The sequence below is a fragment of the Amblyraja radiata genome, chromosome 20, assembly GCF_010909765.2.
Source record: "Amblyraja radiata isolate CabotCenter1 chromosome 20, sAmbRad1.1.pri, whole genome shotgun sequence".
Lineage (NCBI taxonomy): Eukaryota > Metazoa > Chordata > Chondrichthyes > Rajiformes > Rajidae > Amblyraja > Amblyraja radiata.
In genome coordinates this window covers 8926274-8953501 of record NC_045975.1, presented here as the reverse complement: position 1 = coordinate 8953501, position 27228 = coordinate 8926274, and the positions used below count along the sequence as shown (strand labels likewise).

Here is a 27228-nt window from a genome sequence, read left to right as displayed (position 1 = left end):
TGGTTTATCATCACGAATAATATATGGCGAATTGTGCTTTACAACAGGCAGAGATTAGGTACAAATGATTCATCAATTGTCATCAGAGTCACAGTTGAAAACAGTCACCAGCAGTGAACTGTTCAGCTCAATTCCGACAATACTATTCCTGAGACATGCGACTAAAGTGCTGTGACTGACAAATTACAATAAACTCTATCGAATCTCTTCTCAGCATGAGTTGCCATTGACATATTTTCTTTGAAGGCCGATGCAGATTTGGTGGGCCAAAGGCCTGTTGCCATGCTGTCTCTCTCCATGACTCAATGAGCTTTAAAGTATATTTTGATATCAAGAAAGTTGCAACTTGTTAAATCATTTAAATATTATGATCTATGAAGTGAAAATATTTTGCTCATTTACATGCTGTGGCTGAGATATTTAACCTTCAGACACATCATCAGTGTTATATTCCATTATGCAAGTTAAAGTACAAAATAGGCAAGAAAAATAACAAAATCACAGTTTTGTTTGAATTTATGAATCAAGGATTAGGAAAAGACCAAAGATAACATTATTATTCTATAGCGTGGGAATAGGACTACTGGAAACTCCACAAAGAACTGCCACTGCCCTGATAGAACAATTCTTCTGTTCCATAATAATTTGGCAATCTCCTTTCTAGTAAGCAATCAAACCCATCCTTGGTGCTGCAGGACTGAACGATCAAAACACTGATTCACTTTCTATATCATAGTAATGTCACATTATTAAATCCTGGACTCGGGGAACAAACAATCATTCTTCATACAGACTAGTTTTGGTACTATCGGTCCAGGAATTCATGGTAATTAAAGCATTATGTGACAAAACAATCTAACATTAAGAAGCCGTAGTATTTGCTAAGCAATATTACCAATAGCAGGTATCAACATTAGCAGGCCCAGTATTATTGAGCTATCATTAAATTAAGCATTAATATCTTCTGATACTGTGGTACTAGGAAATCAGCTATCATTACGAGACCAGTCAACATTCAAGCTTTGACACAAAAAGCTGGAGTAACTCAGCGGGACAGACAGAATCTCTGGAGAAAAGGAACCTATTCATTTTCCCCATAGATGCTGTCTGCCTCGCTGAGTTACTCCAGTTTTTTGTGTCTATCTTCGGTTTAATACCAGCAATTTGCAGTTCCTTCGTAAACATTAAAGCTTTGGTAAGCAACCAAATCTTGCGTTGTGGGTCTATACATCATCTCAGTATCAGCACACACCCAGGATGTGCATATGTGAGAAGAGGAATGGGACAAACATGCCTCGGCACCGCGGGCCTGGACAATCAGGCAATAACCAGCCACAGCCTTGTCCCTCCCCAATTCCTTACGCTCACGCGTTTAGGCTTCCCTTACGCCAGCTCTTGCTGTGGTCTGGAGCAGAAGGAGGTGCATCCTGGGAGCGACCAACGTTGTAGAAAGAGAGAGAAAAATCAGAAAGTGAGGCCGTGTAGATTTGGAGGACGTGCGGCCCGTCTCTCTCGCTCCCTCTCCCCTCCTTCACTCTCCCCCCACCACTCTCCCTCCCGCCCGCTCACCCTGTCTTGAGGCAGCTCCAGGGCCCGCGCTAACGCCACAACGGCGGTTCCCAACGGTCCGCCGGCCACGCGAGGCATGTGAGGGACGAGCCTCCCGCCAGGAGCGCGAGCGCGCCCGCCCGCTCGGCCGCGCACTCGGAACATGGACAGGAACTACACGGCGGCCAACTTCACCGACCCGCTCATCGCTGGCGGGCAAGCGTGGCCGTACGAACGGACGGGGAGCAGCAGCAGCAGCGGCGGTGGTGGCGGCGTCAAGTCCAGGTGAGGGAGCACTGACGGCCTGGTCGGTCGCGTGTGTTTCGCAAAGGGGGTCGAACATGTCTCCCCTCACCACATATCGGCGAGAGGAAAAATCGAGTAGGGGGGCTTCGGGGCCTGGTGCAAAGTTCTCCTCTTCCCCCTCCCGTGAAATCCCATGTGTCGGTGTCCAGCGCACAGGGTAGTCCGAGGCTGATCTCTCCGTGCATTTATCAGTCCTTTAATTCTAAGTTAATTATTTTTAATCTTTTCCCATTAAGTCTTTAAAAAAATGATTGTTGTCCTAGTGATCTCCATTGATAACACGTCCGCAGAGGTCGGGGAGGGTTGAAAAGCGGCTCTCGCACAGGGCGAAGAGCAGGGCCTTCAGCAAGATTGTTTTGTTTCCACTGTCTCTTTGTCGCCTTTTTTGTGTATTTAAAAAAAAAAGTGGAATTAATTCTGCATCGATTACAAACTGCTTATGAAAGCTATTTGGTGCAAACTCAGCAATTGGTGTTTGCCTTTTTATTGTGGAAAATATTTTAAGTTTGCAAAAGTGGGCGTGGTCTGCAGGAATCACACGAGTTCTGTTGCCGGGACGCAAGGAAATTCAAGTGTTTCAAACTTAAGTTAACAGCATCGCAATCCAAGGATACATCGTTCGTATGTTTTCAACTTTGTACCTGAGGCAGACAGGTTGGTTGACGTCAATTTACATTAAATTGACAAGTCAACCACGTAAATTCTATGTAAGTCAACCACGTAATTCAAACTTAAAACATAGATGCTGCTGCACCCGCTGAGTTCCTCCAGCAATTTTGTGTACTCACGTAAATTCTATGTCGGATGATTACGGTGGCTAATTAATTGTCTCCCCAGTTGTGTGGTTTTAATTGTTTACATGATGGTTCTTGCAAATACTTTTTAATGCAGAGATATAGAGGCTGAAATCTTTTTTTTGCTACTTTTAGACGGAAAAGGTAGGTTTTTATTATTGGAAAAATAATTGTATTACAAATTTTTATTCTGGTTAAGAATTATAGTACAGAAGGAGTGCAATTCGGTCAATTAGGATCTGTACTGGCAAAACATAACCATCAATCCATTCACCTGTAGCCCTACAACTCATTCTCTCCCACAACCACCAGCACCCCTTTATTGTTTGTTGGCACTTTCTTACATTATGGGATACTTTAACTGGCCAGTTATCTTAACAGCACATCTCTGGGATATGAGAGAAAAAAAAACACTCTTTTTCACACAGAGTTATGAGTCTGCGGAATTCTCTGCCTCAGAGGGCGGTGGGGGCCGGTTCTCTAGATACTTTCAAGAGTGAGCTAGATAGGGCTCTTAAAGATAGCGGAGTCAGGGGATATGGGGCGAAGGCAGGAACGGCGTACTGATTGGGGATGTTTAGCCATGATCACATTGAATGGCGGTGCTGGCTCGAATGGCCTACTCTTGCACCTATTGTCTATAAACCAGAGCACTATGTTACAGGGTGAATATGCAAATTCCACAAAGACAGCATCCAAGTCATGATCAAACTAGGGTCTCTTGAGCTGAGGCAGCAACGCTAATTGTCTTCACTGTTTTGCATTTTCTCACAACCACGATGTATTCCAAAGCCCTATACACCGTTTTAATTTTGTTCTATTTCTTGTAATGAAAGCAATGTGGCAAACATTTTGTGCCTAGCAAAACCCCACAGAATGTGATAACTTTAATATTACCAATTGGGGACTAAAATTTAGCCAGTGAAAATTTCCAACGTATTTCTGGAAAAAAAAGATTTAAAACTTAATTTGGCAAGGTGTGGATGCCACAGGCAAAGCCCAGCAATTACTACTCATCCCTAATTCTCCTTAAAGGAGGTGAGTTATGTTGAACTATTTCAGTGCCTGTGGTGAAGGTATTGCTGTTGTGTAGGTATTTTGAAGATATAAATGTAGTGATGATGAAAATAAATGCCTAGATTTCAAGTCAAAATGAGATTTGGTAGGAGAATCTGCAATTAGCGGAGTTTTCATGCCCCTGTTGCCCTTCTCTTCTGAAGTGGAAATTGTGGATTTTGGAGGTGCTGAAATAATGACATGATTACATTTATGGGACAGGACTTCTGTCCCATCTCATTTGAAAGATTTCTCCTTGGGCAACACAGCATGTCAAGGTTTTGTTATTTTCTGGTGTATAATCTGTGCGTGTGACAGATCAATTGATCTGAACGGCTTGTTGCATTATGAAAATGTATGTGATTCTCGCAAAGTTGTTAGAATTACAAAGTAGAATCAGAAGAAAATCCCGATTAGGAAGGAGACCATTTAGCCAAGTTTGCCGGTTGATAATCAGCTCTCCAACCTAATCCTACCTTCCATCTCTTCATCCTCAGTAGTATACAGATACACTTCTAGTCACCATGGAGGGAAGGTTGTGAGATTTGCAATGGCCTTTGAAACACACCTGCATTAATGTTGGTGGTTATATAGAAACATAGAAACATAGAAATTAGGTGCAGGAGTAGGCCATTCGGCCCTTCGAGCCTGCACCGCCATTCAATATGATCATGGCTGATCATCCAACTCAGTATCCCGTACCTGCCTTCTCTCCATACCCTCTGATCCCCTTAGCCACAAGGGCCACATCTAACTCCCTCTTAAATATAGCCAATGAACTGGCCTCGACTACCCTCTGTGGCAGAGAGTTCCAGAGATTCACCACTCTCTGTGTGAAAAAAGTTCTTCTCATCTCGGTTTTAAAGGATTTCCCCCTTATCCTTAAGCTGTGACCCCTTGTCCTGGACTTCCCCAACATCGGGAGCAATCTTCCTGCATCTAGCCTGTCCAACCCCTTAAGAATTTTGTAAGTTTCTATAAGATCCCCTCTCAATCTCCTAAATTCTAGAGAGTATAAACCAAGTCTATCCAGTCTTTCTTCATAAGACAGTCCTGACATCCCAGGAATCAGTCTGGTGAACCTTCTCTGCACTCCCTCTATGGCAATAATGTCCTTCCTCAGATTTGGAGACCAAAACTGTACGCAATACTCCAGGTGTGGTCTCACCAAGACCCTGTACAACTGCAGTAGAACCTACCTGCTCCTATAATCAAATCCTTTTGCTATGAAAGCTAACATACCATTCGCTTTCTTCACTGCCTGCTGCACCTGCATGCCCACTTTCAATGACTGGTGTACCATGACACCCAGGTCTCGCTGCATCTCCCCTTTTCCTAGTCGGCCACCATTTAGATAATAGTCTGCTTTCCTGTTTTTGCCACCAAAATGGATAACCTCACATTTATCCACATTATACTGCATCTGCCAAACATTTGCCCACTCACCCAGCCTATCCAAGTCACCTTGCAGTCTCCTAGCATCCTCCTCACAGCTAACACTGCCCCCCAGCTTAGTGTCATCCGCAAACTTGGAGATATTGCCTTCAATTCCCTCATCCAGATCATTAATATATATTGTAAATAGCTGGGGTCCCAGCACTGAGCCTTGCGGTACCCCACTAGTCACTGCCTGCCATTGTGAAAAGGACCTGTTTACTCCTACTCTTTGCTTCCTGTTTGCCAGCCAGTTCTCTATCCACATCAATACTGAACCCCCAATGCCGTGTGCTTTAAGTTTGTATACTAATCTCTTATGTGGGACCTTGTCGAAATCCTTCTGGAAGTCCAGATACACCACATCCACTGGTTCTCCCCTATCCACGCTACTAGTTACATCCTCGAAAAATTCTATAAGATTCTATGAAGAATTTTATGGCTGCATTCCCTGATTTTGATAGAAGGTAGCAAATAAGGTAGGACAAGTGCAAAATGCGAGGGTCACGAATACTGCAAATTAAAAAAAATGGTTATAAGCTTCAACTAGGTTTGTTTTTTATTAATGTGCCAGAAAAGCCTGAGTGAATTAGGTATCAAATTGCTCTATCAATTTCTGTCAACCTGATTGCTTTGTAAGCTTTTGGTTCCTTGTCATCAGAATAAGTCCAGATTTTATTCTGTAAATCTTGGCTGTTATCCTTGGATGCCAGTCCCAGGGATTTGAATTAAAATCAGCCATTAGAAAATAAGCTTTGGAATGGTGTTGACCTGGCCTGCAATGCAAAATAAATTGTGGCAATGAACTGTTTAAATATTGGCATCAATTTGCTGCTTGTGTGATCATATTATTCTATCACCAGCAGTCTACCCTGATGTAATACATCTATTGTGATTTTGATTTCTAGTAAAGCTCAACTTTTATTCAAAAATTCTTTAGTGTTCTATAAAAAACAAATCTGTCAGTAACATGAATAAATTTACATCAGCAAAAAGAATTCCAAGACTTTTGCATCCCTGAACAAGTTTTTGCATGAACGTTACTTCCCCCTTTCAACTCTAAAACATCTCTGCAAAATTACTGAAAGATTGTAATAATGCTCAGTAGTTTTGTTAAGCTTTACACAAATTCCTGCAGAGTTCTTTGTCTTCTCCATATCAATATTTTGTTATGGAAATTCAGCCTCTCTCATAGATTTCCAGAAGATCGGAACTGTATAGTTTCTAAATTTTAAGATACACTAGACCAAGTGGGACCAGTTGGGTCCCGACTCCTCAACGCGCGGTTGCAAGGGGGGAGGGGGAAGAGCCTGCAGTGTCACACACCCACTAACCACCCCCCACACCCAAACTAACCACCCCCCTTGATATATTAATATTATTCATTCGCTCCTTTTACCCCATCCCCCGCCCTATCCACTCACGCATACCCCCAACTCGCAGGCGCAGCTGGAGAGGGAGGGTCCAACAGCTCGGTCCTATCCCCTCAACGAGGGCAGAGAGGGGGGGATGTGGACTCGGCGAGCTGGGCGGCCGGCGAGTGGGGCTTGCTCGTTCTTTCTGCGTCTTTTGGAGTGGGGGTGGGAGGGCTGAGTCTTGAATAACGGGGAGGAGGGAGAGGTCGGGGGGGGGGGGGGGACGTCCCTCGCAGCGCGAGGAAGAAGGGCATGCAGACCCATTGTGACGTCATAGGTGAAAGAGTCGTTTTTAAATTCAAACTTTTGTCAGAATTTTGAACATTTTCAGTAATAACTCGAGAAATAAAGCATGACATTTTCAGATAAGGCGATTTCAGACTCCACGGGAAAAAATCACTACCAGAATATGTAAATATTTTACCATTAGCGCATTGTTTTTTCGAGAAGATGTGATTATACACACATGCACATATAAATACACATCCAAGATCAGACTTTTAAGCATATAGATGTGCTGTTAATATGTTGTGACTTCACCTTTAGCTTTGAACCTTGGTCATGTGTACGACGAACCTTGGGTGATCTTGGTTTCTCAATAAAGAGAAAGATCTCACTGGAGATAACAAAAGTTTGAAAAGAATGTCTGTCCTACTGAATATCACACACACACACAGACACACACCCCCACCCACACTAACCGCCCCCTTTGAAATTATATTAATATTATTAATTGGCTCCTATTACCCTATCCACTGACGCATAGCCCCCACCTCGGAGGCGCATCAAGAGTGGGAGGGGGGGAGTGGAGGGAGGTGGTTGGGGAGGGAGGTGGAGAGAAGGGGAGGGGGCGGTGGAGAGGGAGGGGAGAGGGCGGTGGAGAGGAGGGTGGGGGAAGAGAGAGTGAGAGGGCGGATACTGAATTTGGCGAGCGGGCAGCGCGGATACTGAGCGGGCCTCTGGAGCGCTCGGGGGACCACGGAAGACCTCGGAAGCCCAACCAAATTACTGCGTGTTCCGCGGCTTCAATCCAGAGCCCGGGGGGGGGGGGGGGGTGGTGGATGGGCTTCGGGCGGGGCCTATCGGACGGCCGGCCAAGTGCGAGTCTACTGCGTAACGTAACTCGCAGCTCGCGTTGAAAACAGTGCGCAGCGGGTCGTGAGGAGCAGAGCCATTGTGACATCATCAGCTTGTTAACTTCAGTTTGTAAACAATTTTAATAAAAAAACTCAAGAAATAATGAATCAAATTTTCAGATAAGACGACTTTTTAAATCATGAGATAAATCTCTATCAGAATATGTAAACATTTTACCGTTAGCGCATCGTGTTTTCGAGGAGATGTAAATCACACACGAACATCACACAAACACACACATAAATACACATTCAAGATCAGAGTTTTATAAGTATAAAGATTGTCATTTGACTATAAAGCTGAATTCTGGATGATAAGATCCATCTCTGGTTTCGTGCCAACCTTAAAATGCTTAGAATCTCATCAAGTTTTGCTAAGTGATTTTCGTGGATCACACAAATATCTAAATCATCCAAATTATTAGGTGCAAATCCTTCACAAAATTGTAAAACTTTAGTCTAAATATTGGGCTTGAGTATTAATGCAAATTTACCAGATTAATTTTCCTCCTTTAAATTTGACTTGCACATTGGACAAGAATTTAGTTGGATCAGGTGAAATTTAATTAGGCTGGGCTGAATTTTTTTCTATCTTGGCATAAGTGGCAAAGGACTTGAACTGTGTGACATGGTGGATAATTTCAGACGGTCTTTAAGAATTGCCCAAAGACCATTCCAGGTGACACATTTCATCCTCCGCATGACAATAGTAAAACAATTGGGGTTGTAGCAATCCAGTTATTACTAATAACTTTAAAATTTCAAATTATTTATTTGAATTTAAATTCTACTAAACAAGGGGGACCCGTTGGGTCTCGTCCCCTCAACGCGCAGCTGCGGGGGGGGGGGGGCACCTGCTGTGGCACACACGCACACACTAACCATCCCCACCCCCACTAATACACACACTAACCACCCCCCCCCCTCCCACATCCATGCGCGCATTAACCACCTCCCTTGATATTATATTAATATTACTCATTAGCTCCTTTTACCCCATCCCCGCCCTATCCACTGACGCATAGCCCCCACTTCGCAGGCGCGTCAAGAGAGGGGGGGAGCAGAGAAAGAGGGGGAGGGGAGTGAAAAGAGAGAGGGAGAGGGTGGACTTGAACTCAGCGGCCGGCGCGGATACTGAGCGATGCGTCCAATAATATGTTTTCTGCGGTGCATCTGGAGTAAATTGCATTATTTACTGTATTATTACTTATTTAAACGTGCTATTTACATTGAGTGATGCAGAGGTTAAACAATTCAGAAGTTTGGATTAACTGCGAGTCGGGGGAGAGGGGGGGGGGGGGGGGGGCGACGTAACTCACAGCTCCTGGAAAACAGTGCCCAGCGGGCTGCGCAGTGGGTCGTGAGGAGCAGAGCCATTGTGACATCATCAGCTTGTTAACTTCAAAAAAGATTTCAGATTTGTGAACAATTTTAATTAAAAAACTCAAGAAATAATTAATCAAATTTTCAGATAAGACTATTTTTGAAATCATGAGGTAAATCTCTATCGGAATATGTAAAAATTTCACCGTTAGCGCGTCGTGTTTTCGAGGAGATGTGAATCACAGACAAACAAATACACACACAAATACATCCACGTCCATGATCAGAGTTTTATGAGTATTTAGATAGATATTTGATATTTTAAGATTTGAACTGGGATCCTTGTATTGTTAATCCAAACTTCTGAATTGTTTAACATCTGCATCACTCAATGTAAATAGCATGTTTAAATAAGTAATAATACAGTAAATAATGCAATTTACTCCAGATGCACCGCAGAAAACATATTATTGGACGCATCACAGCATGGTTTTATAACCATGGTTTTCTATGGTCTGAAGGGTCTCAACCCAAAACATCACCCATTCCTTCTCTCCAGAGATGTTGCTTGTCCCGCTGAGTTACTCCAGCATTTTGTCTTATCAGCACTACCCAAGACGATAAGAAGTTGTGGATGTAACTCGGGCCATTACACAAACCAGCTTCCCCACTCATCAACTCCATGGACACATCATGCTGCCTCAGGAAAGCAGCCAACATAATCAAGGACCATGTTCACCCTGGTCATTCCCTTTTTCTCCTCTGCAATGGGGTAGAAGATACATTAGCTTGAAAGCACATACAGCCAGATTTGTGAACAGCCTCTTCCCTGCTGTCGTCAGACTACTGAACGGTACTCTCTTAAACTAGGGTATAATCCCAATCTCCCAACTGCCTTATTGTTACGCTTGTACTTTTTAATTTGAATTTTCCCTGTAACTGTAATGTTATAACACTATATTCTGCACTGTAGTATTTTTCGCCTTGATTACATGTTGTTTATGTGTATGGCTTGATTGTGCTTGTGTTTAGTATGAGTCAACTGGATAGAAGGCAAAGTTTTTCTCTATATATCTCTTGTACATGTGACAATAAATAAACAACACCTAAAAAGCGAGGGACATTGTTTTGGTTTATTTCATTGTTTTCTAAGAATTGTCCAGTTAGTAATCAAATCTTAAAGATGTACTCTGTTGGAAGATCAATCTGTATGTAAAAGGCTGAACAAAACCCCAATTTAAATTGGGGTTTTATTCTTTGTGTACACAGAACCAATAAAGAATGGAATTTTGTGTGGAAACTTTGTTCCTTTTCTGCCAAGGGATTGATTCAAGTGTTTCCCAGTGCAATTCATTTATCCGTAAAGTCCAATTTAAATTTTTTTTTAAACCATTCTTGAGATGTGATATCATCTGCCGATCTGGATTTTTATTCTTTCCTTAATTACCCTGAGATGGTAGCACTGCCTTAAACTGAATAGAGTTAGTGTTATTATAGTTATGAGTAGAGCCAGGATGTTTAGGCACTAAAAAACTCTAAAATAGGCAGGCAAAAAGGCATAATAAAATTACGAAAAAGACATTTATGACAAAAAAAAAGGCATTTATTTCCACCACCAAAATGTGGTTAAAAATAATAATGTAAAGGTATATTTTAATTAAATGACCAAAGTTGCCTGATTGCACATAATTACTAGCATTTTCTTTTCATATTATCTGGTGTTAAACTATGCCGTCTGTCAGACAGAGTATGCTTCAGTTGTGAAAAACTTTTTACCCCAGTTGAGTCACTGGTGCATTCTTGAAACAAGCTACCGACTCTATATTCATGTTGATATCTTGTGTATTACAACTACCTTTGAGAATTTTAGCTATGTTTTGTATTTCTTCAAGATCTTTGTTAGCTAAAATCACTCTTTCACATCTTCCGTGTATGTCTTTACCTACAACGCCAAAATACTTTACAAATATTGTCCGTTACTTTGTTGAAAATCAGCAAGTTATTCACTAATGTTTCGCCACGTTTCTCAAGGGAAGTGATAGCTTGTAGGAAGTTTGCAAAATTGGAAGCAACAAACACAAGATCGCAGTGGAGTGACTTTTTCTGCATGATTTCACTGACGATCCTGACTGCAGCAGATTCTTCTTCTTTAAAACAGTTGACGATTTTATATTTTCAAAATTTGCAGCATAGCACAGCAGAGATTCATGTACCCCACCTAGTCAAAACGTGCTGAGGAGGAAGCGGAATCTCGGGAGCCATTTCCTTGAACAACTGCACAAGTGATGGTACGCTGAGGATTTTAATGACATTGGAAACTAGGTGATTGACATTTGGAAACAAGCTATGTATGTGCTTGGCAATTCTATGAAGTCCCCGAGCTAGGCTAATGCAACATTTTGGTGAATAAAACTTTAAGTCACCAACAGAAGAAGTGTTTTATACCTTCTGGCCAAAGTACAGCAAGTGAAGATGTAAACAACTGAGCAATAGTTGAGCTGCTTGACTTATCCAATACTTCCGATGTCAACAAAGTATTTATGGAAAAATCCTGGCTCTAGTTATGAGTAGCTAACTAGGCTACTTAAAGTCCTTATTGATGGTGTTCACACAATAGCTACATGGGGTAAAGAAGAAAGGTATTCTCTAAAGAAAAGTAATAAGCCAAATTGATTTCATGACATTTTCATGGTCTCCTTTTAAATCAGATTTTATGTTTGGATTATTTAAACTGAATTCAAAATATCAATGGCCATGGTAAAATTTCAATACATTCCTCTTTTTAAATTATTACACAGATGGTGGGTTTCTCTTGAAATAACATGTTCAGAAAATGTATTGTGTATGAAGATAATGTGAAATCTGAGTATTATTTCTTGCGGGCACTTGGTCTAGTAAGTTATTAAAGGACTGGACTATCGAATGGTAGGTTTCACATTCTTCTATTAACTTAAAAAAAAAAAAAAAGTTTTGATGAGAATTGAAAAACAACATTAATTTGGTTATACTGGTTCCCAAGAAACGTAGTTTTCTGATTGTGGATTAATGGAGGCATTGGATATTTGTTCAGTAAAATTTATATTATTGATATAAACGTGGAACTTGCTACGATATGGAGTGGCAAGGGAGACAATACCATTGGCACATTTAGGAAAGGATAATGTATTTGAGTGCAGGATGGAAATTAGTGGTGAAGTTGAAGTCAGTGAGTTCTGCATGGGTGCAGGAGGTAGCACCAATGCAGTCGTCATGTAGCGGAGGTAGAGTTTGGGGATAGGGCCCATGTACACCTGGAACTGGGATTGTTCGACGTACCCTACAAAGAGGCAGGCATAGCAAGGCCCCATGCTAGTGCCCATGGCTATGCCTTGGATCTGGAGGAAGTGGAAGAAGTTGAGGGTAAGGACCAGCTCTGCTAGGCGGAGGAGAGTATTGGTGGATGTAAATTGGCTGGTTCTGCGGTCAAGGAAGAAACGGAGGGCTTTAAGACCCTCCTGGTGGGAGATGGAGGTGTAGAGTGACTGGACATCTATAGTAAAGAAGAAGGAGTGGGGGCCTGGAAAGCGGAAGTAACTGAAGAGACGAAGAGCGTGTGAGGTGTCTTGGATGTAGGTAGGGAAGGATTGGACCAGGGGGGGAGGTATGTGGAAATTAATTTTATAAAACGTGTAGGAAGGAACTGCAGGTGTTGGTTTATACTGAAGATATAGTGCTGGAGTGACTCGGCTGGCCAGGCAGCATCTCTGGAGAAAAAGGGTGAAGTTTAGGTTCGGAACCCTTCTTCTGGATCAATTCCAACGCATAAAGTAAGGAATGGGCTTTAGAAATCCTGAAGGGAGATTTTTTTTGTGTGAATCCCATTATTTCTCTGCTTTAGTTTAAAGCAAGAACAAATTTGTTGGGAATCATCCATATACCTGAATATAATATTATATGCTGATTTATTGTAAGATAGCAGACTTCTACAAACTTAAACCCCTCCACAATTCAGAAGTAATTTAATAAAAAACAAAACGTGTCTTAAGAATCCCTTTAAACTAGATATTATGGATTTGTAAATAGTGAATTGCAATCTCAGCAAGCTTTTCATCAAAATTCACAAGTTATTAACAGAACCACATTTCTTATTTTAACATTGGCAAAGTGGCAAATGCCTGCTCTATGACTAAATGTCAACTTGATCACAATTCAGATTTAAATGCCTTATAATGATTTGCAGAACCAACTGAATATTTTATGACTAAATCTTTCCACAGTTAGTATGCTGCTTGGATAAACACATTGGACTGATAGCGGCAAATGGATTCATGTCTATTTCTTTCACTTCATTTTGATTTGGATAATGGATACTGAAGTTCTATGTGCAAGTTCTTTGGATGTTTTTTGATAATTTGAGAAATTCTGGTAGGCTGGGGTTGGGCGTGTAGTGGGTAAGTGTGTTAGTTTGTTGTTGCAATATGCATTGTATGCACATAGATATTGCAACAAGGTAAGTAAATTAATGGAACAAATAGAAATAAATAGATACAATTTAATAATCGTTATTGAGACATGTTGTAAAGAGGTTAAGGTTGTGTTTGAAACATTGCAGACTGGCAAAATAGGAAAAGTGGGATGGCCTGAAAATAAAGGCAGCTGAGAACCAGTTTATTTGAAGAACAGGAAGAGGTGGGAAACATTGGTGAACATAATACAAATCAAAAAATCAGAGATGCACATAACCAGCAATAAAATAATAATTGAGGACTTTGCTTGTAGGTTAGTTGTAATGGTATGGAGGTTAAGTTGATGAAATGTGCTCAAGATCAGTATGTGTTGAGGATCCAATGGCGAAATAGGCTATTTCAGTATATTATTGTGCAATTGGAATGCAAATCTGATAGGGAAAGGGTCTTTTGGGAACAGTGATCATAATACGATAGACTTTTATGTAAAGATTGAAAGTGATTATGTTTAATCTAAAACCAGGGTCTTAGTACAAAGCAAACTACAAAGACACGAGGTTTGAATTGGCAGTGGTAGATGGGGAAGCTACATTCAAAGGGAATGGTTATAAACAGGCAGTAGCTACATTTAAATTAACTAATACATAGTTTACAAGTAAAATATCCCTTTTAAGGCAAAACAATGATAACACTGAAAATTTCCAGCTGTGGGTCTCAAAAGTTAGAATACCAGATCAAAGAGAAAGGTTTATAACATTGCCAAGAAAAAAAGCAGTGAGCCCAAGGATAGGGAAGATTTTGGAATTCAGTCGAGAAGGACAAAACATTGATGAGGAACTAATGAGGAACTGGAGGGAAGAAAGCAGAAGTGTAGATAATTTGATCCCACGTTTTGCGCTGCCACTTAGTTAGATAATAGTTATTAATCTTTTATCTTAGTGCTATTTTCATAGTTCATAAGTTCTAGGAGCAGAATTAGGCTATTCGGCTATCAGGTCTACTCCACCATACAAACATGGATGATCTATCTTTCCTTCTCGACCATTCTCCTGAATCGCCCCATAACCCCTGACTCCATTTCCAATCAAGAATCTGTCCATCTCTGCCATAAAAATATCCATTGACTTGGTCTCCACAGTCTGGCAATGAATTCCTCAGATTTACCACCTTCTAAAGAAATATCTTCTCATCTCCTTTCTAAAGGTACCTTCTTTTATTCTGAGGCTTTGGTCCTAGACTCTCACAATAGTGGAAACATTCTCTCCACATTCTCTTTATCCAGGCCTTTCACTATTCATTAAGTTTCAATGAAGTCCACCCACCACATCTTTCTAAACTCCAGCGAGTACAAGCCTAGTGCCTTCATATGTTAACCCAATCGTTCCTGGGATAATTCTCGTAAATCTCCTCTGGACCCTCTTCAAAGTCAGCACATTCTTCCTCAGAAATGGGGCCCAGAACTGCTCAGAATACTCAATGCAGTCTGACCAGTGCCTTATAAAGCCACAGCATTACATGTGTAGGAAAGAACTGCAGATGCTGGTTTAAATCAAATGTAGACACAAAATGCTGAAGGATCCCGACCCGAAACATCTTGTTTAGTATAGTAAAAATAGATGTAGGTTTCTGTGGGCGTGCAGTGGATGTGGTTGCTAGCCGATACCTTGAGACAGATTGAAATTTTTGAAGATTGTGTGAAAATACGAGGAAAGTAGAAATTTAATTGTAAAGATATTGAAACCTACAAAAAACGTGTATGAGAGCAGGAGGCTGCACCTATATGATTAGCGTACTGAGACAAGGTGAGATGACAGAATGAACCAAGTTGGTTTGAAACAAAATACTCTCCCACTTAGCACAAATAAATGGGCATTGCTTGGTACCCTGTAGGTTGCCATGGCTTCATCTTTAAATTTGAGAAAATGGATGATGATATAGGAAAAGTTATTCAATGTAAGTGCAAGTTCAGCCAGACAAAGGAATCTGGTTGAGACCCTTCTTCAGACTGGTTTCGACCCGAAAGGTCACCCATTCCTTCTCTCCAGAGAGGCTGCCTGTCCCACTGAGTTACTCAAGCATTTTGTGTCTTCAGTTTAAACCAGCATCTGCAGTTCCTTCCTACACAAAGGAATCTGGTGGTGGAAAGGGACTAGTTGAGCCTCTGTTCATGGAATGAGAGAAAGGCTAAGGCCTGTTGTGGGAAGGAGGCAGGGAGGGATTGGAATCCATGGTGAAAATGTGTTGCTTGGGAGGTGCTATATCAAACTACAATGGCACGAGGATTGTTATATATGTAAGTGGGAACATAAGGAGAGTAAAAACTGCATCAAGGTAAAACAAAGTTCTGTTAATTGTTATCAGGCTGAATTATTGGGTCCATTAAAACTGTTCTTGTGGAGTGGTAGAGGCATACTATGCATAGTGGGGGACTGAGACTAGAGATTCTGGAGAGATCTTCTGAAACCATGTCAGTGACTGGGATATGTCTGAAGAAGGGTCTCGAACCGAAACGTCACCCATTCCTCCTCTCCAGAGATGCTGCCTGTCCCGCTGAGTTACTCCAGCATTTTGTGTCCTGGGATATGTCATTGTTGCTTCTCAACATGACCACTGATGTCCACTGGTCAGTATTTACTTTAATCAACCTTCAAGTTCATCCAAAAATATTCCCTATATCCTAATTGATCATTCCTATTACCCAAGCCCGGTCTCTAAACCATCCACCTTGCAGATTCTCTACTCTTTTTGAAATCTCGTTTTATTTGTACAGTGTGGTATTTTTTATTATCAACCTTCATTGAGTTTTAAGGCCTGTTGCGGGAAGGAGGCAGAGAGGGATTGGAATCCATGGTGAAAATGTGTTGCTTGGGAGGTGCTGTATTAAAACTTGCATATGGCAAGAGGATTGTTATATATGTAAGCAAATTACAAGTAATTGGTTAATATGTCCTCAAGTGAGCCACAAACAGCTAGGAACAATCGGGGTTGGCCGAAGGTTTTACTTGGTTGGTTGGTTTTTACAGTCTTGGAGAAGGCAAAAGTTGGTAGAGAAATTTAGAAAAGAATCCCAGAACAAATGTTTTCAGAACCTGAAGACATAGAGCAGTTTTAAAATCAATAATGAGTAAAATGTCAGATTTAATAATAATGTGGGGATCTTGGATGTTCGGAGGTCAGGAGGAGGTAAATGGTAAAGGATAGGACTGGTCCAAAATTTGAAGACTTAATTTGTGGCTAGACCATTTTGATAGTATTAGACAGAACCCTTGGCATTTTTGTATGATTGTTGAACAAGAGTTTTTATGTGGCTCTTTATAGTCCTTTCAAGGCATTTCAAATTACTTTATAGCCAATGACATATCATTAATGTTCTAGATAACTAGACACTATGCTCCTATAGACAATGTGATAATGACAAAATAATTGTAGCCAGACCTCGGGGGAATTCTCTGCTGCTCATCTATGAAATAATGTCTTGGGATCAAAAGTATCCAATTGGGAGAGCAATCAGTCTCTGTTTATATCCTGTTCAAAATATGGCAATCCTAGCAGTGTACCTTCACTGCTGCTTAGAAGTGTTGACCATATAGAACAGTATAGCACAGGAACAGACCCCTTGGCCCATATTGTCTGTGTTGACCCTGATGCCAAACTAATTTCATCTGCTGCTTTGTGGTCCATATCTTTCTGTTCACATGTCTGTCTTATTGTCTCTTAAAGTATCTACTTTCATCGCCACCTTGGGCAGCGCATTCCTGGCATCTACCACTATATTAAAACAAGCCTGAATCACTTGTCTCACTTAAACTATCCCCTACTTGAATAAAACCAATACTCTTTAGAATTTGTCTAATATACTTTATCTATGCATCACATAATTATTTATACTTATGTCAGGTTGTCCCTCAACTTCTGGTGTTCAAAAGAAAACAATCGCAAGTTTGACCAACTGTTATTATATAAAATGGAAACAAGGTCTTTGGCCCAACTTATCTAAAATGTCTTTCTGAGCTAGTCCCATCTGCCCAGATTTGATCTAAATCTCTAAACATTTCTATCCATGTATCTTTCTTTTAAAATATTATAATTGTAGCTACTCTTTAGCACATTCCATATACCCACCATCCTCTCTGTGGAGAAAGTTGCCCCTCTGGTCACTTTTAAATCTTTCCCCTCTCACCTTAAATTTGTGACCTTTAGTTTTACTTTAGTTTAACAGCATGGATCATCACTGTTTACTCTAGTCCCATTATCCCATTTTCTCATCCACTCCTCACACACTAGGGACAATTTGCAGCAGCCAACTAAACTACAAACCGACACATATTTGAGATGTGGAAGAAACCAGAGCACCCGGAAGAGACTCTCGTAGGGAGAACATGCAAACTCTGCAGACAATGCTCGAGGTCAGGATTGAACTTGGGTCTCTAACGCGGTGAAGCAGAACCTCTACCAGCTGCACGACTGTGCTTCCCCCTATCCTGGGAAATAGACTGTGGCCATCCACCTTATTTTCAGCCTCATGATTTTATATTATTCAAATTCCAGGGGGATAAAAATCCAATCCAGCCTCCTTTGAACTCAAACCCTTCCTATGAAGTTCTTTTACGCCCTTTATAAAAACTTCTCATCTTTCCTATTGTGTGGTGATCAGAACTGCACACAATACTTTAAATGTGGACTAAGTAAAGTTTTATGCAGCTGCAACATAACGTCTAAGCTTTTATGTATAGGAAGGAACTGCAGATGTTGGTTTACAGTGACGATAGTCACAAAATGCTGGAGTAACTTCGTGAGACAGGCGGTATATCTGGAGTGAGGGAATGGGTGATGTTTCGGACCGAGACCCTTCTTCAGACTGAGAATCGGGAGAGGGAAACTAGAGATATGGAAGGGTACAAAGAGCATGTCACGGGGAGCAACGAAAGAGGGTGTTGCAGAACTCTCGATGGAGAGGAGGAAAACTTCTTAAATAGGTAAACCTTGAGGAGATTTTGCAGTGGAGCAGATGAAATGTGTAGGAAGGAACTGCAGATGCTGGTTTACACTGAACATGGACACAAAATGCTGGAGTAACTCAGCAGGCAGCTTCACTAGAGAGAAGGAAAGGTTGACGTTTCTGGTCGAGACTCGTCTCAGTCTGAAGAACGGAACATCTAACACTTATTTCTGATTAAGTTTAAGCACTACAACAAAGTATCCTTGAATTATGCACACCTTCTTGGCAATTGCTTAGATTTCGCTCTCAGCTTCCTTTATGACCCAGGAGTCCACGTTTAATTCAATAATTCCGGACTGTTTTCCCTTTTGTTCAAAATTCGATGTTTCTACTGAAAGGTCATCAACTTGCAATATTAACTGTGTTTCTGACTTCATAGGTGGTGCCCGACAAGTGTGTTTCTCATATTTTTATTTATTTCAGTTTTCTAATATCTGCATTGTTTTGCCTCTCCAGTTTGAATATCAAGTTCTAGCATTTTGTTTTTCTGACAAAGGTTGTAGGACCTCATACTAACTCTGGTTCTCTGTCCACAGATGTTAGTTGATCTGCTGAGTGTTTTTAGCATCTTCTGTTTTTGTTTCAGATTTGCAACGTCTACAACTTTTTAACATTTTGTTTTGTGTACATCCCCACTTTTACTAATGTATATTAGTGCTTATGTTGGCATTAGATAATTAAGAAGGGTCTCGACCTGAAACATCACCCATTCCTTCTCTCCAGGGATGCTGCTTGTCCCGCTGAGTTACTCCAGCATTTTGTGTCTACCTTCAGCTACATGGCATTGTTTAGTTGTTTTCCCGGTTTGAGCAGGACGATGACTTTGGCATGCTTCTATAGATTTTGGCACACTTCTGCTTTATTGAATAGTTGTGAAAAGTTTGGCAAGTGCCTCTAAACATTTTCTACCAGTGAACCTGAGTAAATGTCTTTTAAACATTTGTAATTGGTAACTTTCCTTTGTTGTGGCAAGTGTTGAGTTTATTCTTTCCACTGTGCATGTTGTGATGGGGTTCCTTGGCCACTGCAATTCGCTGCTTGTTGTGAGCCATTTTCACATTGGGTAGATAGGAAGCTGGTAATTCCTTTGGAAGTGGTGAGGACAATGAGAGAATAATTTTTTTTCAGGCTTGAAACCGAAGCACGGGTGGAAACTCACCTGATCACAAGGCAAATGTGCCAACTCTATGCAGAATGTGCTTGTGCTAAGGAATGAACAAAGGTTCCAGGTACAGTGAGCTAGCTGCATTAACTGCTGTCGACCTGTAGAACTTAAAGGGGTGAACTCCATTCTTCCCATAGTTGCAGTGCTCAAAGATGGTGTGGATTCAGGAGTTTCAAGAATCCAGCATGTACAAGATTTTTCCTGGGGGTGTTATGAAAATGTACTCTTCAGCAACAAAAATTTCTAATAAAGAGCTTCTGTCGCAAGTAATCAACATTCAACACATATAATTGCCTGCAGAGCTGCAGGGGAATGACTTCCAACAAATTATATTCTTTGAATTGGATATTTCTCATGTAAAGAACATATTTGTGTTTGTTATTTGTTTCTCATCTTGCAAACTGAAAAAATGTTTGTTTTACAGTCAAGGAGCTGATGGGTATTGGTTGATATTTTGATTGTAGCTTCAATTGTACCAGTTGACATGGACTTGACAAAGTTGCTTAAGTAGGCAGTTGTGGGGAAAAGTTAGGAATATTAATTCTCTGGAGAGAATGAAGGCTCGTTAAGAATTTCCTTATTCTATCTGGGACATACGACAATAAAACACTCTTGATTCTTGACTCATTTGAGCATGTAATAATCATTAACCAATGCAAACTAGGCTAATCAAATTACTCCATTCCATTACAAAGTTTCATTGTGCAAACCTAAAAATACCATAGAGCCAACTAATCATGTCACTTCCAAAATTTAGTTTTCTGGGTTACTTTCTGTAAGTGTGTTGCTTTTTGAGGCCTGTCTACATATCAGCTTCTGATTAAATATGTCAGAAAATTCAAAGGTCAATGAATTGATTACACAAAAGTAAATGAATTAACCTACTCGTGTTATCTTGAAAATCCTTGCAACTTTAAGTTCTACTCAATTCCTTGTAAAAGCCTTGCCAAGCTCTATTTTATTTTGCAGTCTGTAACAATTGGGATATTGCCATATTCATGTCTGGAAAAATGTTATTACTGGCAAAAATGGTTCTCCATTTCAGGGTCTTTTCAGCTATCTGAGGTTTTTTTAAATCTCTGCGGACAAATCAAGTCAAGCTGGGCAGAAAAGTGCGCAGCAAACTGTTTCAAACTTGTTGGAAGATAAGTGTTACTGCCGATTTTCACATCCATCCCTAATTGCACATCCACTAAAACAATCCCTTAATCATGTAACAATTTAACTACAGAATAATTTATAACTCGGCAGTTGATGGGCTGGAAATCACCCATTGGCTAAACCAGGTGAGGATGACAGATTTACTTCCTTAAAGGTAACTAGTTGCCAAATGGGCTTGCTGACATCCAGTGGTGTCATGGTTACTTTACTGTTGGTAGATGTTTTAACTATAAAATCTTTCATTTGTAATTCTTCAATCCCTCTAATGGCATTTGACCTTATTTGGACCAAACATTCAAAATTCTGGTTGTTAATCCAGTCACATAAGCACTACCATGCCTTTAGCATGGTTACCACTGGTCATAGTTATGAAGGTGTTCTGCATTGGAGCATCTTAACTCTTGGAGTGGGTTATGAGTCTGTTTAAAAACTCTCAAATTGTTGTAATATAATTATATTGTCCATTACTCCCGAGAAAAGTTCATGGTTGAATGAATTCAAACATAATGATATTTAATTGTAAATGTCAATATATTTCTGCTCTTATGCATCCACTTCTGTGTATAAAATAGAAAGAAAAGCAGATAATTTTTCAAAGGCTGAAAGACTGAAGAATGTTGATATTTTAAGGGGTGTCCTTGCACATGTGAAGGTGCTACAAATTGTTCGGAAGCAAATGGTATGTTGGCCATTATAAGGACGATTAGAGTGCAGGAATAAAATGGTCTCACCAAGGCGTAGTGACCACACCTGAAAAAACCTGAATCCTTACTTAAAATAAGATCCATATCATGGAGAAACATAAGCAGGAAGATTCACCAGGATGGCAGATTTGAATTGAGTAGCTATTGGGTCTGCAATGTCTACAGTTTAGAAGAATCAGAGGTGATATGATTGAAATCTAGAATAATTGTACAAGGTGGATACAGAGAGGTCCAGAATCATGGGTCATAGCCCAGAATGAGGGACAGGCCATTTAGCACTGGGATGGGGAAAATGTTCATTATGCAAAGGGTAGTGAATCTTTAGAATTTTCAACCTGGAGGGCTATGAAAATTGAGATCAATCAGGGCTCGAAATTTGTTCCCAAAGTCTGCATTTATCCCATAGTCAATGTTTGAGATTCAAGATTTAAGAGAGTTTATTGTCATGTGTTCCAGATAGGACAATTAAATTCTTGCCTTGCAGAATATGGTAGGCATGAATACAGAACAGGTCAGTGTGTCCTTATACCATTATATAAATATATACACACATGAATAAATAAACAGATAAAGTGCAAATGAACAGATAATGGGCTATTAATGTTCAGGGTTTTGTTTGAGTTGAGTTTAATAGCCTGATGGCTGTGGGAAAGTAGCTATTCCGAACCTGGACGTTGCAGTCTTCAGGCTCCTGTACCTTCTACCTGAAGTTAGCGGGGAGATGAGGGTGTGGCCAGGATGGTGTGGATCCTTGATGATGCTGCCAGCCTTTTTGAGGCAGCGACTGCGATAGATCCCCTCGATGGTAGGGAGGTCAGAGCCGATATGGACTGGGCAGTGTTTACTACTTTTTGTAGTCTTTTCCGCTCCTGGGCACTCAAGTTGCCGAACCAAGCCACGATGCAACTGGTCAGCATGCTCTCTACTGTGCACCTGTAGAAGTTAGAGAGAGTCCTCCTTGACATACTGATTCTCCGTAATCTTCTCAGGAAGTAGAGGCGCTGATGTGCTTTCTTTATAATTGCATCAGCGTTCTCGGACCAGGAGAGATCTTCAGAGATGTGCACGCCCAGGAGTTTGAAGCTCTTGACCCTTTCCACCATCAACCCGTTGATATAAACAGGACTGTGGGTCCCCACCCTACCCCTTCCGAAGTCCACAATCAGTTCCTTGGTTTTGCTGGTGTTGAGGGCCAGGTTATTGTGCTGGCACCATTTGGTCAGTCGGTCGATCTCTCTTCTATACCCTGACTCGTCCCCATCAGTGACACGTACCACAACAGTGGTGTCGTCAGCGAACTTGATGATGGTGTTTACACTATGACCGGCTACGCAGTCATGAGCAAAGATCCTATAGTGGAGCAAGATAGACCACTCCTTCTAAATGCAAAGGGCTGACGTGTAGTATGCAACGGAGCGGAACGTGGGCCTTTTTTTCATCCATTTCAGTGACCTGACCTGACCCGACTTGCGGGGGAACAGTTTGTGTTAATAAATTATAATTCTGAAGATGAGGAGAAGATTTTTACCAAAGAACCTTTATTTTTACGAGGATGTTTCCGTAACCGGCTTCCGTCTCCGCACTAGTATCTTTGCTCCGCTATGGGATCTTTGGTGCGGACACGGAAGCCGGTTACTGAAATGGGGCCGAAAATTACCCATGAACCTGTCCAGGAGCGTACTACGTCTTTTTCGTCGAGTGATCTATCTTGCTTGCTATAGGATCTTTGGTCATGAGTATAGAGTGAGTACAGCAGGGGGCTGAGCACGCAGCCTTGAGGTGCTCCCGTGCTGATTGTTATCGAGGCTGACACCTTTCCACCAATTCGAATAGTCTGTGGTTTGTGAATGAAGAAGTCCAGGATCCAATTGCAGAGGGATGCGCAGAGACCCAGTTCTGCGAGTTTGGTAACCAGCTTGGAGGGGATGATTGTATTAAATGCCGAGCTGTAATCAATGAATAGAATAGAATAGAATAGTTTCTTGTCATTGTAACATGAACCATGTACAACGAAATTTAAAAATGTCAGCCAGTCAGTGCACCATTCAAACATTTCTAAAAGCTAACGATACATACAAGGTAAAATATTTAAAAAAAGATAAACAACTAAAATAAATATCATGAAAATAGCACGCATAAACACCCAACCCTACATCCTTCTGTCGATTTCACAGTGTACCACAGTCCCTTAGTATGTATCGCCCCTGCGTTCCTTGGCGGCAACATTTAGTGCCTTTATAGCAGTGGGGTAAAAACTGTTTTTAAGTCTGTTTGTCCTTGTCCTTGTAGATCTGTACCGTCTGCCTGACGGCAACAGTTCAAACAGGGAGTGTCTGGGGTGGGAAATGTCCTTTATAATACTCTGGGATTTTTTGATGCAGCGGGAACTGTGTAAGTCCTCCAAGGTAAGGAGAGGGCAGCCGACAATCCTCTGGGCGTTGTCAATGGCCCTCTGGAGCGCTTTCCTCTGAGCCGCTGTGCAGCTGGTGTACCAATAGCAACCTGACATATGCGTTTTTATTGTCCAAGTGGTCCAGAGCTGAGGGGAGAGCCAGCAAGATCGCATCCACCATTGATCTGTTGTGGCGGTAGGCGAACTGCAGTGGGTCCAGGTTTTTGTTGAGGTAGGAGTTGATTTGCGCCATGATCAGCCTCTCAAAGCACTTCCATCACCACCGACGTTAGTGCCACTGGTCGATAGTCATTGAGGCATGTCACCTTGCTCTTCTTGGGCACCGGTATAATTGATGTCCTTTTAATGCAGGTGGGAACCTCAGACCTCAGAAGTGAGAGGTCGAAAATGTCCGTAAAAACTCCAGCCAGTTTGTCCGCACAGGTTTTTAGAACACGACCGGGTATACTATCAGGTCCAGGTGCTTTTCGAGGGTTCACCCCTCTGAAGGATTTTCTGACGTCGGCCTCTGTGACTGTGACTGAAATACCATCACAGCGAATGGGGGCTCGAGAAGGCACATCAGTATTCTCCCTATCAAAGCATGCGTAAAACGCATTGAGCTCGTCAGGGAGTGATGCTACGCCGACATTCGAGCTACCTCCTGATTTTGCCTTGTGGGAGGTGATTGCCATCAGGCCCAGCCACAGGTCTCATCCTCCAGCTTGGAGCAGAAGTCCCTTTTGGCCTTTTTGATGGCCTTACCAAGGTCGTATCTGGACATCTTGTAGACCACTGTATCATCAGACATGAATGCCCGTCTTGGTCCCAGTGTCTGGTCTTCAGAAGAGTGCGGATCTCAAAGTTCATCCAAGGCTTCTGATTGGGAAACATTCGGAAGGTTTTTGTAGGGATGCAGTCCTCCACACATTTCTTTATGAAGTCTGTAACAACTGTGGCGTATTAGTTCAGGTCCGTTGCTGAGCCCCTGAACATTGCCCAGTCAACAGACTCCAAACAGTCCTGGAGTTGTTCCTCTCCCACCTTTTCATCAGAAACCCACCCTGAAATTTGGGCATTGAAGCTCTCCCTAATACTCCAGCGTAGTGCCAAGTAACAGCCATGTTGCTGATAGGGTTGTTGTGATACAGCATGGTGTTCCTGAAGTCCCACACCAAAAGAGCTACCCAACATGTGCACTCTCCTTGACCTCGTCCTTACCATACTTGCAAGTTCAGCTGAAGCTGAAGCAGTTGAAGACCACCATCAGAAGTTCCCTCCAGGTTGACCAGGTGACTGACCAGCTCCTCATCATGCTGCATGCCAGTAACATCAAGGACCTTGGTCCCCGGCCAGCCATCAGCTTGTGGCATGCAGGAGGGATGAGGGCAAGGAGGCCTGACACGGGAGAAGACCCAGCTGCAGCATCTGCCTCAGGACCTCGCCCTGACTGGCAAGTCTGATGAGGAGGATGCTCTGCTAGAGAGCGACTCAGATGACAATTAAAGTGACTTTTACATGTATTTGAACAGCTCTGTCTTTACTTTGCTTTTCATGAGATGGTTTAAATAACAAGCAGAAAAGTGACACAAGTCCTCACAAATATAATGTTTCTGTTCATTTATTTAAAGTTGATATCTCCACCCCACCCCCCCCCCCCCCCCAAATGCACTTCAGCCAAGTTCAATATAGTCACCTACTTCCATGACTCATCTTCTTAGTGGGCATTGAGTAAAAGAGATACTATGTACATTCAAAAGTATGGTATAGGTCTGGTCAGGTAATAATAATACAGTAACAAGTATGTTACAATAAAAAGAAAATCAAAGCACACTTCCATTCTCTTTATTTCTTTTAAATTACAAAATCCTAGAGCAGAAGGGATATATTATGTATCTATTTTTCCCCTCTTGATGTTGTTACTGTCTACCTTCAAAGGTGTCAAACAGATCGATTAAATTCTTTATCAACTTGCCTTGCTGTGACTGGGCACAACAGAGATTGATGATCGAAGATTCAAGAGGAAAAGACCCATGCTATGGCCATGTCATGATAATCTTCGGTCCTACACAGAAAACATGCTTGCATCAATCTGTAGTGTGCATGGTTAAGCATATATGTTACCATGGTCCAGGATTTATTGACACAGGTTGATCATACGTTGAATAATCCAACCACATTTTTGTTTGGAAGTGGAAAGAAATAATAGAAATTGCATTCATTGCAATGTGTAAAAAGAGTTGAGATACTGTATTATAATTTTGCTGCATGTCATTGTGGTATATATCATATCTTGATTAGTGAATATGTTTAGTTTGTGACTTTATTTGAAGCAGAAATAATGTGTGATTGCTTCATTGAGCATAATTCCGACTGGTAACTACGCACTTCGATCACATTATCGCATGCGTCGTGCAAGCTGTCTTAAATGACCATCTAAACTGTCATTCGGCAACCTAAAAAGGTGCCTAGGTTGCCCGGCTGGCAACAGAAAAATAGTTAAATGAGAGCCCTGTCAATAGACATCTGGATATTGAGGGCATTAGCGGACGATATATGGTCATAGTGCCGGGAAATGAAGCTGTGGTAGAAGGTCTGCCATCATTTTGAGAATGATTGAGCGGGCCTGACCAGCCAGATGGTCTTTTTGTAATTAGATTCTGCATAACTATCATTTTTTTTGAAGGTCATATATCAAGTCTCATCTTTGCAGTGCATATTTCAAAAATATGACTCGTGGTGTGGCTTTGGAGGTGATGCACTTAAAATTGTTTCAATTCAAAGATGTAATTTCTATGATTTTAAAGCTCCATCTAATTTTCCTCTGGGACATATGGGAGGGATTTTAATTGGATTATAAGTAACCTCTGGTTTGTATGGTTGTTGTTCTTGGTATTTTGTTTCTTTAATCATAGCAAGTCCAAATAAATTAAGTACAGAAAAGCAGCATTCAAATATGCTATAATGCTAAACGGCCTTCTCAGCATGTCAGAGGTTACCCATTGTAAAGAGGGATTGTGTGGGTGTGGCAGTGGTAAAGAGTAAGCCTTCAATTAAATTACTTGGGATAGGAATTTGAAAGAGATCTCTCAAGAGATAGTAAATATGTTTACAGGGCTCCTATAGTCCTTGAAAGTCCTGGAATTTGAAACTGTTTTTCAAGGCCCTGAAAGTCCTTGGATTTATCATAGGTCCTTAAATTCACTTTTTATGATAAAAGTATTAATTCATGCAGGGTAATGTGGTGTTTTTTCATCGTTTATAATGCGTATTTTTATTAAAAGTCGGGAAACACTGTTAGTTATGTTTGTCTTTGTCGCCTATTTACATATTCTCTTGCCTGCTTTGTC

The 27228-nt window shown here is 41.3% G+C and overlaps 1 protein-coding gene across 1 annotated transcript in view; it reads left to right on the top strand.

The window, feature by feature from the left end:
* The first annotated feature begins 1380 nt into the window (after positions 1–1380).
* Positions 1381–27228, top strand: part of qser1 (glutamine and serine rich 1) — an 84876-nt gene continuing 59028 nt past the window's right edge. Inside the window, exon 1 of the mRNA XM_033038763.1 lies at positions 1381–1833. Coding sequence (XP_032894654.1) covers positions 1712–1833 — 122 coding nt within the window. The 5' untranslated portion in view covers positions 1381–1711. The remainder of the gene's footprint in view (positions 1834–27228) is intronic.